At 33.5% G+C, this 15521-nt stretch overlaps 3 protein-coding genes across 4 annotated transcripts in view; 2 read left to right on the plus strand and 1 right to left on the minus strand.

Annotated features, from left to right (window-relative positions):
* The window catches only part of LOC130896384 (uncharacterized), a 155663-nt gene extending 140426 nt beyond the window's left edge, over positions 1–15237 (plus strand). For both annotated transcript variants that reach the window (XM_057804418.1, XM_057804419.1), the window contains exons 5-7: positions 7508–7641; positions 10245–10467; positions 14973–15237. In XM_057804418.1, the coding sequence (XP_057660401.1) occupies positions 7508–7641; positions 10245–10467; positions 14973–15052 (437 nt within the window). In that variant the 3' untranslated portion in view covers positions 15053–15237. The remainder of the gene's footprint in view (positions 1–7507; positions 7642–10244; positions 10468–14972) is intronic.
* LOC130896382 (putative nuclease HARBI1) lies at positions 1558–3980 on the plus strand. The gene is made up of 2 exons (XM_057804416.1): positions 1558–2173; positions 2924–3980. The coding sequence occupies exons 1-2, from the start codon at positions 1760–1762 to the stop codon at positions 3647–3649; spliced, it is 1140 nt and encodes a 379-aa protein (XP_057660399.1). The 5' UTR covers positions 1558–1759; the 3' UTR covers positions 3650–3980.
* On the minus strand, positions 2197–5116 carry LOC130896383 (uncharacterized). The gene is made up of 4 exons (XM_057804417.1): positions 4674–5116; positions 4000–4244; positions 3744–3876; positions 2197–2769 (listed from the first exon to the last, which is right to left on the minus strand). The coding sequence occupies exons 2-4, from the start codon at positions 4242–4244 to the stop codon at positions 2254–2256; spliced, it is 894 nt and encodes a 297-aa protein (XP_057660400.1). The 5' UTR covers positions 4674–5116; the 3' UTR covers positions 2197–2253.
* Positions 15238–15521: the final 284 nt, after the last annotated feature.

Below are 15521 nucleotides of genomic sequence, written 5' to 3' on the forward strand. Positions count from 1 at the left end.
TTTATATTTAGAAAATTTAGTATTACCATTATAAGTTTGTCAACTCCGACTTTCTCAAACTTCTCCTGCTACTAAAATATATTCATGGTTTTCCACTTCTAGTTTATAATTCTTAACTTTGTAACTCTAGCTTGTATCTTTTATGATCAAGTTTTTATATCCTTAATTTGTTTCCACTTCAGGTACCTTTTAGTTGAGATATTATCTATTTCGACAGATAATTGTCATGGTTTCTGCTTGTGTGTATCTACCCAAGTCTTGATACTTTAATGCTTGCCACGACTACTTGTTAGTTGATTGTATTTTTCATCGATTAACGTTTCAATTAATTATTATTGTTGAAGTTGAAAGTTACAATGGATCGTTTATCTGCAAAAAAACGAATTGATATTTTAATTATATTAGGATACGGTGATAGGCGTAGAAGTCAACAAGAAACGTGTAATATCTTTAATAATCTATATCCTAACCGAAATCCCATAACAAGATCTACTGTCAGTAAATTGGTGAAAAAGTTTGACAAAACTTGTTAAGTTAAAGATTCGTTCAAAACAGGGCGCAGAGAAACTGCATCAACTGAAAACAAATTTTTAGATAATTGTGTCCTGGTAGAAAATGATCCACATTTGAGTACTAGACAAATATCCAGCGAACTTGATATTTCGCAAACATCCGGAATGAAAATTTTACGTAATAATAAATTTCATGCATACAAAGAAATTTTTGAAAAGAACAAACATTCCTTCAGGGATCATACAAATTCTCTTTCGGCTGATGGCATTGCTCTGATTTATTTCTTTCCTTTTCGGACTATAATTTTTGGTATTTTACTCTGGTCTATGAAGAGACCACTCTCATCAACGTTAATGCGCACAGCAGCAGCAGGAAAATACTTATCAACGTGAATTTTTCCAAGATTGTCAAAAAATTCGTCCATTCTTCCATTAGTAAGTCCAATAGCTCGTGCGTGAGAAGCTCTAGTGAATTCTAGCAAATCCATTCTAATCAGCCCATAAAAATAAATCTCCATTGTTATTATAGGTATACTCTACCAGCAGGTTTTTAATACATTGTCCAAAAGCTAGGCTTCGGCGAATAACTTTGTTATTGATTTAATTTGGGATTCTTTATTATTTACAAATTGAAAAAATCTTGACTTGGCTACGTTGAATTGTTTGGCATTTTGGTATGGAGAATATTGAATAAAAAATAATCAGAATTTCTTGATAATTTGTCTTCTTCTTCTTCTTCTTATTTTAAGACTATGTCTTGTGTTCTCAAAGAGGCAGCCTAAGTTGTGACTGCGAGGACCAGCTCTCATACCGGCGCTTTGGTGGTCTTCCAGGCGGTCTACTTGTATTGGGTCTCTCTTCCTTTGCGATTTTCGCCAGTCGATCGTTGTTCATTCTATTGACATGATCTCTCCATGCTCTTCTTCTAGTTCTGGCCCATCTCACTATATCCGGAACGTCACACATTCTTCTAATTTCATTACTCCTTATTCTGTCTCTTAGTGTTTTCCCTGTGATTGAGCGTAATGTCTTCATCTCGGTCGTTCTAAAGCAGAGCATACACGGTCAATAAAACTGACAGTAGGTATTGATAAAAGTACTGAAGGTGCCCTTCTTCAGTATTTTCTGTGATTACACGATCATTATTACTGAAAGTATTACTGATGTTCGTTTAATTCACACGGTCATTATTACTGTCAATATTATTCGTCAGTTCCCGCTTTCCATCCTTTAGTAGATAACTTAACATGGATAGAGCCTGTTTGGCAATAGTTATAGCTTCTGCTGTTGTAAAAAAAAGAAAAAAAAGAAGAATATGGGTTAAGGATTGGCTGTTGGAAAGAGACAGGTACACCCATTTAAACCTATTGAATGAAATAGTAGTTAAAAATCCTGCAGATTTCAAAAATTATTTTCGAATGAGTGAAACAACGTTTTTAACTTTATTGGACATGGTTTCACCTCATATTAAAAAGCAAGACACTAATATGAGACAAAGTATCAGTCCAAAAGAGCGACTCGCTGTTACTTTGCGATACCTGGCGACAGGAAGAAATTTTGCTGACCTCAAGTTCTCAGCATTGATTTCCCCAGCAGCAATTAGTTCAATGATAATTGAAACATGTGAAACTCTCATCTATGTGCTTCGAGATTATATCAAGGTAAGTTGAACAAAAAAATTCAATTAGTAAAATATTTTATTAGTATGTATAGGCATTTATACACTTTACAAAATTTTATTTTATTCAGAAAATGTATGATAGTAGTCCTTCAAGTTATTTTTTGATGAAATGCCGTTATCATCGATTGGATCATAATTGTTATTATTGTTTAAAATCATAATTTTTTGGGGGGAAGTGGTGGTGGTAGAAGGGACATGGACTGGACTAGGAAGGGTTCCGTTCAGTATTTGGGAAGGATTTGATGAATGGAGGCAGGAAGATTGCGGCTCGTTGATTTTAACGGAGTTGTGATGCAGATTCCCCATTGTAGCCTCAAATAAAATGTCGTTTATGGCCTTTTCGGCAAGTATTTTTTGGGACGCATCCAAATTTTGCAATTTTGTAGCCCAAACTTTCGCTAAGTTAAGATTGTAATCTCCTTCTTTTTCCTTGGTCAGGTACTCACACGCTAAATTCAGCAAATCTGATTGTTTATTACATTTTTTTTGTTTTTTGGATTTTCTGTTGTAATTTATTGAAGTCGAAGGCTGAGTGATAACATCGTCCTCTGGAATTATGTTTGTAGTTTCTTGAGCCTAAAAAATAAAACAAGAGTTAAAAAATTCCTCGATGTTCATATTTCATGCTTTAAAAATGATTGACATTCTTTGTAACTAATTACAGCAAATTTTTATTACTACTAATAATAACAATCTTATTATTATTTAAAAAATATTTTTTTTTTTACAGCTTCCCTTAACAGAAGAGGAATGGTTATTAACTGCAGCAGAATTCAGCAAGAACTGCCACTTTCCTACTTGTCTCGGAGCTCTTGATGGAAAGCATATCGCCATAAAAAAACCGGCTAATACCTCCTCTCTGTATTATAATTATAAAGGACACTTTAGCATTGTTTTAATGGCATTGGTCAATGCAAATAAGGAATTTATAATGGTGGATGTAGGAGCTAATGGTAGGATCTCCGACGGTGGGGTCCTCTTTTATACAAAATTTTGGGATTTGTTTCTAAAAAAGCAATTGCATATTCCACCTCCCACAAAGTTACCAGGTTCAGAGGATTATTTTCCTTACGTTTTTGTGGCAGATGAGGCCTTTGCTTTGCACTGCAACCTTATGAAACCATACCCTCAAAAAAAATGTACAAAGGAGCAAGATACTTTCAATAAACGACTGTCCACAGCTCGATGTGTAGTCGAAAATGCCTTTGGCATTCTCGCATCAAGATTTGGTGTGTTTCAAAAGCCAATAAATCTTGGTCCTGACAAAGCAACAAAAATTACACTAGCATGCTGCTATCTGCATAATTACTTAAAAAAGGAATCTCTAAACTTTAGTGCACAAAACGAAATTGAAAGCATAGATGTAGGGGCTAGTCTTCGTGAAGAACATAGTAGGAATGCAAGCGACGCAAAATCCACAAGGGATAAATATTGTACATATTTTAATCTTACATAATAATTTGTCATAATACTTTTGCAAATGTTAATTTTTTATTTCAAAAAATTTAATACTGAAATTTATGGTAAAAACCAAACAATCAAAATCATACCTGTTCCTCTTCCTCGTTTTCCACATCAATCGACGAGTGGGTTTCGAATGGCTGCTCGATTTTATCAAGAAATTGAAGAGCATAAAATACCCATGACGACGGAGTGTAAATGTCTTCGGTACCACATCCAGACCTTTAATAACATAATAAATTCATTTCATATTTTCTTTTTTATATAATTATTATAAAAACAACTATACCTAATGCCTAAATAAAATTTTACTAAGAAAATCAAAATGTTGGTATATATTCTCACCTTTTCGAAGATTCAATTTTCTTAAGTTCTTTTCGAAAATTTGATCTTAATGTATTTATTTTTTTCCTGACATCGGAAATTTCCGCGTTAGGTTTTATTTTTTTGTACAAAGGCAATAATTTATTTAAGGCTTCCATCCTTTTATTTTTTTTCATGTAATTTGGATCTGTGGAGCTCCACAATTCGGGCATGGATTCAAAAGTATGAATAAATAATTTAAGATCTTCGTCCATATTATCCTCCATCTGCAAATTATTTAACAAAATGTAAATGAAGTTATGATTAATATTTTCGTTATTAACCCTCCGAGTACCATGGGGTCCTTTTGGGACCCAACACTTTTACGAGAATTTAACTTTCTCTGCTGTATGACCTTTGTAAACTCCGTTTTAAAATATTGTTTCTTCAGAAAATACAAGAAAAAACAAGTTGCACCTTTTATTTATTTTTGGGCATAAGTTAAAAGATGAGTAAACTTGAAGGTAAAATTCATTATTAGCATTCAAAAACATGTGAAAGTACCAAGTTTCAACTTCCTATTCAATAACCCAAGATTTAAAATGGAAAAAAATATTTGGGGTCCAAAAAGGACCCCTGTGGTACTTGACTTTCATGAGGACCGTGGTACCCAGAGGGTTAAATTCACAGTATTTTAAAAATAATCTTGTACTTACTTTGGATGCACGAGTTTTTGCACAATTTAATAACTGAGGAAGATAAATTTATCGTAATTAAACTTAATTTAACTTAATTTAAATAACGTAATTTAACTTAAATTCGTAAGAAAATAAGCAGGCTTCACGTTTTCAGAGAAAATAAACGGCAACTCTACAAAAAGCAAACCAACGTCGAACTCCAAGATTTCATCAATTAGATGGCACGTGTTTTCACAACCTAAACCCGCCTCATTACTGAAGAATGAAGCAAACCCGGCCACACGGTCATTATTACTGTCAGTATCCCCACTACTCGGCGACCAGAACTGAGGAATGAATGGATTGAAGCATCAATCTTCAGTACCCTCTTCAGTACTTCAATACCTCGGATTACACGATCAGTATTACTGACAATATTTTTCGATACTGTCAGTATTATTGACCGTGTATGCTCTGCTTAAGAATCCGCTTAGTAGTTGCAGTCTCCGCCCTCGTTTCTATGGCGTATGTCATTACTGGTCTGACACAAGTTTTATATATCCGTGTTTTGCTTTCGATACTTAAAAATTTATTCCTCCATATCACGGTTCGAAGGAATCCTGATATCCTAGATGCTGCTGTTGTTTGCGTTTTGACTTCTTGTTTCAAATTCCTATTGCTCGTGATGTTAACCCCTAAATATTTAAAAGACATAACCTGTTCTACACTTTTATTATAAATTGCCAGTATGGCCGTTGGGCGGATTGAGTAGCTCAGCGACCATGCTGCCGGTCCCAAGCCCGGATAGAAGAGGAGGGTTGTAAGGCAAGGCTAGCTACCCACCTCATGTAAAACAGCCATTTGCTCAGAGAACGAAGAAAGTAGCCTGGCAATTTATTGATAATTTGTGAAAACACAAAATATATAGCGTGATCTATTCATTATTTTGCCACAAAAAGGAAAAATCTAACAACAATGTAGAGACCTCCATAATACCAGCCGCATTACAAATAAAAATCGTACAAGACGTTTCCGAGATGTGTTGCATACATAAAACTCGCTCTATATGTATGAAATTATTGATGTTTCAAGTAAAATAATTGACCATAAAACGTCTAAAGATCAACAAAAGTTTGAATCGACTACTTCCACAAGTAGCTGAGAGACCAAAGCAGTTTCATGAAGGTAAAACTATTCTGATTGAGTACTTTCTCTACATCCGAAACTTTTCCTCATAAAAATATGAAGCACCAAATCAAAAGTTATTTGTGATATAGAGAGTCTCTAATTGATAATATGAGTTTCTACTGTTCATTTTAATCGATTCACAATCATAAGAGAAAGTCTTAATATTCAAAGTATAGTCCAAACTCAACAAGCACTTTGAGAACCTTCTTTGGGCTCAAGTGCAATAAATTGTCTTACTGCATTTGTTTTCAGTTTGAACTAAATGCTGGAGGTTGATACCACTAAGTTCTCCAATCTTTTTCCGCGTAACTTTGGCATTATGGGGTTTGATATTCTTATACAATAAGAGAAGACGCTTTCTGTTAACTAAACCTGATTGATTCTCCGATAAAATCATATACATTCGTATCAGCTGTCCTTTATATACCTCGGCATTGATAAGTCAATCATCTGAAATGATTTAAAAGTACACTGAATATTCATAATTTCACTAGACAAACAATCGAATCGACCTTTCTTTGCAAAGAGTTCTGGTTGTAATCTGTAAGACTTAGGACGACCGTTGAAGAAGCTAGATAAACTATCGGTTAAAAACTAAGTAAAAATGATGGAGATTTGTGGAAATGGTCATATTTTCAAGATAATTCATCAATTAAGGTGATAGAGTTTTGAAACAATACGTATTTGCGACGTACCAAAAAAATTCGAGCAAAAAAAGAACAGAGGATCTTAGAAAGATACCGCAAATGTTTTAAATTACGTAGGAAATCACAGATTGCTGAAGAAAATAAGGGCGAATTTTAGTTGGAGAATCATAGAAAAAGACGTGAGAAACTACGTGAAATTACGCAAATTCCAATATGTTAGATAGTTATTAAGAGAGGATGGGACAAAATTCGACTCTCAATATTTATATCCATTTCAAATATAATATTTATTCAATACAAACAATAAAGGACAGAAGTGCAAAAGTGCAAGTAATAAGGACAACGTAATCAAACGCGTTGTTTTTTTTTTCAAAAAATTCCGAATGTAGGAAGGTCATAGAAAACCAACTTGGTTGAACCGACGCGAAGACTAGGTTGATAGAAATCAAAATTACTTTCATAAAATTTAAAACTTAGATTAGGAATTTGAGTAAACATACAATTTGTTAATTAAACAAAGCGTGAATTGTTTACTATTAGACTCATAGTTATTAGTCTTATAAAATATACTTTTATATAGATCTACAGTGGTATTCAGTAGTATACAGTGGTATATAAAATTGTATATCTATATAATTATACAAAGAAGTAATGTGGATGAAAATTGTATTTAGTTTGATTATAACCCCAATTTTCTGTTCATTTTATATATTCGCATTGATTTATTGAACTAATTTGAAACAAAATCAAAAATTTAAGTATGTCCAGGTTATGTTCAATGGATACATGTTATAGTACCAAACAAACTCTACTATCCATGGAAAACACTTTCAGAATAAAGGGTATGAAATTATTATAATGAACTTTTTATGAGAGTACATTTTTCATTTTGGTTCGTTTTTCAATTTTTGTTATTGTTTCGTTATGTTATGAAAACATGTATCTTTAGAGAACATTTATCAACACTACAAAAATTGTAGGTTAAAGTTAATACTGAAAGGAGAGTAGATATCTTTAACTTCCTTTTATTTGTTACAGCTCTTCCTGAAGAAGATCCCGTCATAACTGGAGTGGAACTTCAATATCAAATAGGAGACGAGATAAGTTTGAACTGTACTTCTGGAAAAAGTCATCCGGCTTCTATCTTACATTGGTACATAAACGAGCAGCAAGTGAGTTTTTTTCTGCTAAATATGATCAAATATATTTGATAAACAGTGGAGGATATAATTGTTCATATTTTGTTGTTAAATCCACAAGAAATTTGAACAAATACACGTGCTATCCTCCTGCCTTCTGGAATACGGCTCTTCCACCTATTTCTCTCACGATTTCCTGCCCCTAGAACGTGCTTTAATCTTTTTTTCCTCCTATTTCCTTCATCTACCCAATCCACAATGTTCCTGGTCTTCCTCTTTGTTTGTTTTAGCCATAATGTTCTCTTTTATTCTCCTTGTTTCTTTTCCAATGATTATTGTTTCATTTAAATTTCGTGCTTCCTCCGTTTTATAGGAATCTATTCGTTCATGTTCCATTGTCTCTAATTTTTTGTTGATCTGCAATTTCTTATCCTATTTGAAAATTCAACTACAATCTTTCATCTACCAGTATCCTTTGTTTTTATACTTCATGCCGTCAAGTTAAACTTATTCTGCGCATTTCCATAATGTTCTAGTCTTGTCCACGTTTCTAGCATTTCTTAGAGATATTCAACTCTTCATTCCATTCAAACTTATCATCGCTCACCACTTATTTTTATTTGAATCTGTAATTCACTTTTTTCTGTTCCGAAATCCTCATATCTCCACTTCCAGTCATCCATTTTCAATCCATAGAAGTCACAATAGAGAGTTCGAATATTTCAAAGAATATTCCATTCGAGACAGTTCCTATTGATTGCGATGAAATGAAATTTAATAAATAATAATAAACAAAACTGTTATTATGAAGTCTATGATGTGCAAATGGTGAAATTTTTGAAAAGGTTCAAACAGAAGCAATCACTGCTTGATATAAATCAATCAATATGTATACAGAATGTCCTTAATTAGTTAATCATTTCAATAAGCGATTTTTGAGATGACACTTTCTTTTACTAAGAATGTCTAAGCAAATATCATGATTAACAATGTAAGGCGTTGGATTGAAGATGTCCTCATCTCCGCTAATAAAAATTTCACGTTGGCTTGTAATATCAACGCCTACAAACAAGTGATCCCAACTTCCATATACATTATGCACTCGTTATTCTCTGTTTGGCTCAATTTTAACAGATATCTCCCTTGTAAGAACGCCAGGAAATGCTACGGGAACATAAATTAGAAGACTTAACTATCCTTGCCTGATTAATTGAGTGTCTAGGTTCCATTACCATTTTTAAATCAAATTTTTAGGATTTTCTCCCTTCACACTTTTCGTTGGTAAGAATTTGTGCCTTAAAGGCGCTTAGCAATAATAAGTATCGGGTGTCACCTTCAAATACTCCAGCGCCGGTGCTGGTTTTTGTTTTTTAACCATTAGTATATCCTTTGATGTTATTGGCATGAAAAGTTTGAGTGGTAGATCGTCGCGAAATTCTTTTTGATGCCTATTTTCTTGATTATATCGTCACCAGAAAGACTTATTCATAGGAAATAATTATCAGTCTTTATAGCATGTGTTAGATAATTTCCTCTCAGCCTCTTCCTTCTTCTGGAGTCTTTCTTGTAGTTGTATTTCACCATACAAAAGAAAAGCCACCAAACCTTAGCCAGAAGTTCCAACTTAGCACTAATGAGTATCTAGTGTTAGTTTCCTTAGTAGATTTTTAACCTTCAGTATTCCATTTGATTGTATTTGCCTTAAATGGTAGATATCAATCTTTCTTATTGTTCAACATCGTGATGGAAGCCAATTCTATGCTTATTCTCCTCATATGATCTCTTGTCTCTAGTGATCAGGTTGAACAAGTTCTCATAACTTCAAGAGTATATACACTAGTCTTTGTACTTTATCAATGACTTTCTTCGTGTTACTAGGACTTGATCAATTTGCTATAGCAGAAAATCCTATAAGTTACTATGGACCTCACTACCATGACGTATATCCAGGACAGTATTGTGAAGTTACCGTCCCAATTTCTGCTTTGTGATTATAGACTTCATGATCCAGGGCAGTATTGTGAAATTACAAACCCAATTTCCAGTTTGTGACTATAGATTTCACTATCATGATGCACATCCAGCACAGTGTTAGGAAGTTACCGTCCCAATTTCTGCTTTGTGATTATAGACTTCATGATCCAGGGCAGTATTGTGAAGTTGAAAACCCAATTTCTTCTTTGTGATTATAGACTTCATGATCCAGGGCAATGTTGCGAAGTTACACACCCAATTTCTGCTTTGTGATTGGATATTTTACTATGATGATGCACATCTAGCGCAGTATTGCCAAGTTACCGCTTTGATAGCAGTTACTTCAGCATATTATTAATTAAGAAGTTCACCTCAATGAAGTTTCTCACAATATTGATATTCCTTCACATTTCGCGTGAAATATTTGGATTTTGAATACAATCAATGTCAGCATTCGGGATGTGTTCAACCGAAGTATAAATGCAACTGACAAGAAGAAGGACTTGTCTAACTAATGTTGAGAAAATTATCATTTTGGTATTGTATAATTACAAACTATTTTTAAACTCCTGAATCTTGTGCCCAAACTATTACGACATTGGTTATTATTTGTACTACTGATTAATGTCACGACAATAATTATGGTATGAAATTTGTTTCAGATTCAGTCGCCCGATGCTTTAGTTTACTACCCTCTCACGCATCACCAAAAAGGTTTATCTTCATCCACGTTGGGTTTGGTCTTCATTTTAACTGAACAACATTTTCGAGGAGGTTCAATGAGAGTTAAATGCGTCGCATCTATCGCTCCAATACTCTATAGAAGCGACAAAGAAAGCGTTGTACAGAGCGAGAATGTACCTCTAAGGGAAGCTCTGCTACTTGGTGAGTGGTCCCTCTACGTAGAAAAGTTTGATGGTACGCAAAAACAAAAAATCATGTTCATTTGAGATATTTGAATAAATTTATTATTGATTACCAGGATATTTGCTGCAAATAAATTTTAAGAGACCATCTTCTATCAAAATCAATTCCTTATATATTCATTTGTAACTAAGATCTATTTGTCCATTTCAATTTCATCTTCCTTATATTTTTGACGCAGATACGACGTGCCATTTTCAACGATTCTACCACATAATCCTGCTCTCACTTTTTTCATTCAAATACAAATGAACACTGAGCATGGATTTCTTCCCGTTTGTAAGACTTAAATAGATTTGAAATCGCGTTAAACCCAACAATCATCAGCGAAACGTGGTCGGAATTATTCGTAAATTTCAGATTGTTCCATTTTAAATCCAATTTACCCGATAAAAATGGAAGATGCTTTAATGAACTTCAGACAAAGACTTCCTCAAATGATAAATGCGGAAACAGTCAATAATATTCTCGAAAGATTGAATTGAATTGTGACGAAATGTACCCGAAATTTGATGAAATAAGTTTTATTTACTGCAATCAGCAAAAGATTAGTTCGAATTCGTTTTTTTTTCTGAAATTGAATCGATATTATCATCGAAGTGAAGTTAACACATCAATTAATAAACCTCCATTTTGTGAAACAAATATCTTACATTTTGTGTAAGTCATGAGTGATACAGTTAGTCTAACGGTTTTTGTGCATTATTCTCCTTCTATTCCAACGATAACATCTTCAGTAAATTGATACTCATTCCTTTGTAGCTTTTTTAGATCTAGAAGTAATCGTTAATCATATCTTGAGAATATGCGGAAGCAATTATTATAAATTCATTTCGTTGAATTTATATGTAGTAGTAATATTATATATCAGAAGCTACCGATCGTGAAATTTTAGTTTTTTTCGGTAAGATCTTTCCTAGTTCAGTCCACTGAAACGAGTGTCGTTTTGATTAAGGCGTGTGATAGTTCATCTAGGTTTCATCCCTAGTCCTATACAACTTACCTAATAACCTTCTAAACTGTCAATTTATTATTGTTTATTACAGGATCCATTTAGAAAGAACATTTTCTTCCTCATCTACTCGTGTGAAATGACTTGGGACTTGTTTATCAGTTTATCATCAGTGCTTGTGAGGGAATGTTTAAATTCTGCATATCAGTGAAAATATTCCAGCCCTGTCATATTCGTTACATCACGGATCGATAATATGGTCTTCCTGCATCAATTAATTGTGGACAAATAGGAAAACAAACAGTAAAATTCTCAAGAATCAAGCAGCAAATCGGGGAGCTCTCTATTGCGCACATTATTGGAAACTTAATCTATGTAAATAATTTGTGCAAAGATAATTGGCGAAGTTCTAAACAACGTAAGATATTGCAATGAACACAGAAAACATGGGAAACTTGCGAATGCTGCTGGACTTAGGCTGTTGCATGAGGCTGTTCGAAGATAGGGCAGTAATATTAGAAAAGCTCAATAGATAACAATCCACGGACACAACATTGAACTGATATCACAATTCAAATATTCGGGTATCTGAAAGAACTGAATTACATAACTTACAATGAAGAGATAAAAGCGAGGATTGTAATGTCACATTGGGCATTCACCAAATGGAACCCAACTCTCACTAATAGAAACCACACAGTTCAAACGCGGTTGTGAGCACTCCGCTATTACATATGGAGACATGGACGTTCAAAGCTGACATCATGAATAAAATAGCATCGTTCGACATGTGATGCTATCGAATAATCCTCCAGATCCCGTGGACTGCACATACTAGTAATGAAGAGGTACTCAGATAGCTGAATAGGGATTGAAAGATCCTAAATATGGAAACAAAAAGCATCAATCATATAAGACGAGGTATCAAATATCACATCCCTCGCTCGATCATTTAGGAAAAAGTTGAGGACAGAAGATAGATAGGTTGCAAAAAGCTATCGTCGCCACGAAATACTAGAAATTGTACTAGACTGGGAGTAGAAAACCAAATAGACTTCAAACTAATTCATCTACTTATAATATCACTTCTGTTTTATCTTATTAAACATAATCACAATTAAAAACAAAACCTTTACTTCAGTTGTGAGTTCTTTGGTGAGTTGTGAAGTGGATTTGTCGAGTTATCTATGCCTGTTGATGGAGTTGGTAGAACATATTCAAAATTGCTGCTTTGCTATTTTTATAGCTTGCTTGATATACATTCCTATCTTCCTAAAGAGGTTTTTGATGGGGCAGTAACTAATTAGAAGATCAATTATCAATTTAATGTCATTTCTGAACATTGCGAGAAGGTCCTCAGACTTATTAGCTGATATGATTACGAATAGTTCGAGTTGTCTCAAGCCTGGAGTGTTTCTCCAGTAAGACTGATTCTTTGGCTATCCGTTTATTTCGTCATTGAGGCCACAGTAAGTTTTTTTTTTATATATGGAGTCGTTGTGTTTTTTTTCGCTAGGCTGATACACCCTGCTAGTATGGTTTTTACAATATAATTAATGCTTTTAGAGCTCTTCACTAGCCCAGACTTGTATTCAAAACTTTTCAATACCACTTGGGATGGGAGTGTAGAGAGCAACTGCAATTGCTGAAGGTTACATCGATGAAAATATAAATAACAAGGTAGAATAAAGATTTGTGGAAGTAGTTAAAAAGACTATAGTATCATGGTAGTGGTGTTCATTGAACAAAATAAGACCAAAAAAATACGTATGAAAACTTTCTCAATAGTAGAATCAGTAGAATAGTAAACTTAGCTCTTTATTTGAAATTTCACATTATACAAATTAGATAATATAGCGGAAGGTATCGAAAACTACATAAAATAAAATGTTTTCCGTTTTGTTATGAATTGAAGAGCATCTAAATAGAATCTTAGAACACATAAGAAAAATTATATTGATTCAATAGGAAAAAATATAAAGTGGGATTCATTGTGCGAACAGGTGCAATAGGTGCTACACGCAGGTTTCTTAGGTTCATAGTTTGGAAGTTATTCACTTCCACTGTTACCTATTTCTTGCTTCCTCTCTCTTTCTTACGTCTTCCATCACCATCGCCTACTATATTTTCGTTGGTTTCCTTCTGTTTTCTTCTCCATCCGTGTCCATGAATTTTATGTTGCTCCAAAATCTGGCATTAACTGTTTGTGATCCAGCCTCTTAATTCTAAGTTTCTTATCATTTTGCTTCTCCAAATAAATTCCGTATTTTGTTTTTATTGAACTACTTTTTTAATAATATGTTATATCTCTTTTTTTCAGCTTATTATCCTCCATGTTCCATCTCCTTTCTCGTGATTCTTCGAATATTTTCGTATATCGAATTTTCATCTTTCTTCTTCAGTCTTTCTTTTTCCTTCACTCTAGTTCTGATTTTTTCTGTATTTCCCGGTCTTTAAGTGACAGATCATCCTTTACGTACACTTTTTCATCCTTTTTAAATCTCACTTTCCTGTTGTTTATCATCACTTTCTTTTTGTCCTCTTGATTGGCCAATCTGACTAGGTATGTATTCTCTACTAACTCCGAGTTTTCTACAGCGATCTTAACATGCAGTTCGTTTTCTAGGTTGGTCATTCTGTTTCTTAGTTCTATTTCTATTCATATTTCTTGGATGTCTACATGATTTTCCCTTTAATTATATTCCAAGCGATCTAGTCTCTTCTTCATTTCTATAATGCTTTCTTTATTTTTTTTTAATGTTCTCTGTTAGCTTTTAATTTTCTTTCTTCAATTGTTCTATCTCTTTTCTGTATTATCTTTATTCTTCTCGTGATTTCTCGATCTCCTCTACCATCTTCTTCATTTTTTGTTCTATATGTTTCATAATATCCATCATATTTTATCTATAGCGTGTTCTAGCTTTCATGTTCAAGTTCAGTGAACCAAGTACTGATTCTTCATGATCAGAAGTCAAGCCACAACATGAGCAAGAATTAGATGAAAGTAATCAAAGATAAGTGATTATTATGCCGTTTGTCAAAGACAAAGATAGCAAAGCCATCGATTCAGCTCTTGATTTGTGAGTTTTGGGCATATCAATAATTTTTCTTAGATTAAGATGATATCAATTACATCACTAACTTACGTCTGTTCTAGTAGTTGGATTTAATTCAAAAAGAAAAGCAAAAATATCGGCTGAAAAGGAAGGAGAAAAATTTGAATTATGTATTACCAATACCTCGTAATAAAATAGAATTGCTTCTATCAGTCTCTCTCAGGGGGTATATATTGTACCTAAAAAATGATTCGGAATATATTTTTTGAGATTATAACTGCATATTAGAAGGTGTGAAGGTGAAATTTTTTTAACTGAATTCTCTCACACATTGTCTGGGTTATTCATTTAAACATATTTATGAGAAATTATCTTCAAAATGTGATAAACTGTTGTTTTTGTCTCGTATTTTTCGAGAAAAAATCGACATATTAATAAATATTGTCTTTTCATTTCAGTTAAAAGTACTGCATCTCAACTCTGCAAATCAATACTAACTTTACTACTTGCATGCTGTATGGGATTCCTGACAAACTAAAATGACATCAAGGTGTACAGTGTTGCTCAAACATTCGTAAGTGTACGGGACTTTCGTGCTGTGATACCGACAGAACTTTCTTGGATATTTGTGAGTGTGTGTAAATTCTTCTTGCTTATTCTATCATTGTGTATAGCTAGGATATTGTGACGTTAGAAAGATTTTAATAAAATTTGTGAAAACTCCACGAGTTTTATTTCAATTTTTTCCGAAAATATGTTGATATTGAGATGTTCGGAGAGCTACGCTTGTAAAACAAATAAATTGAGAAGGTAAGATACGGTAACCACTCACTTAATATTTTATTATACTCATTTATGCTTTTGAAACGAAATTGAAATTACATTTAGGGTCTATGACTTAATTCGTGCGGTTTTATAGGAGATGGCGTAACTTGTATAATATTACATCGTTCCAATATTCCGAACCTGCGTTGGAAAGCTACTGTTATTGTACGTCTTTTCAGTAT

Source organism: Diorhabda carinulata, chromosome 7, assembly GCF_026250575.1.
Source record: "Diorhabda carinulata isolate Delta chromosome 7, icDioCari1.1, whole genome shotgun sequence".
Classification (NCBI taxonomy): domain Eukaryota; kingdom Metazoa; phylum Arthropoda; class Insecta; order Coleoptera; family Chrysomelidae; genus Diorhabda; species Diorhabda carinulata.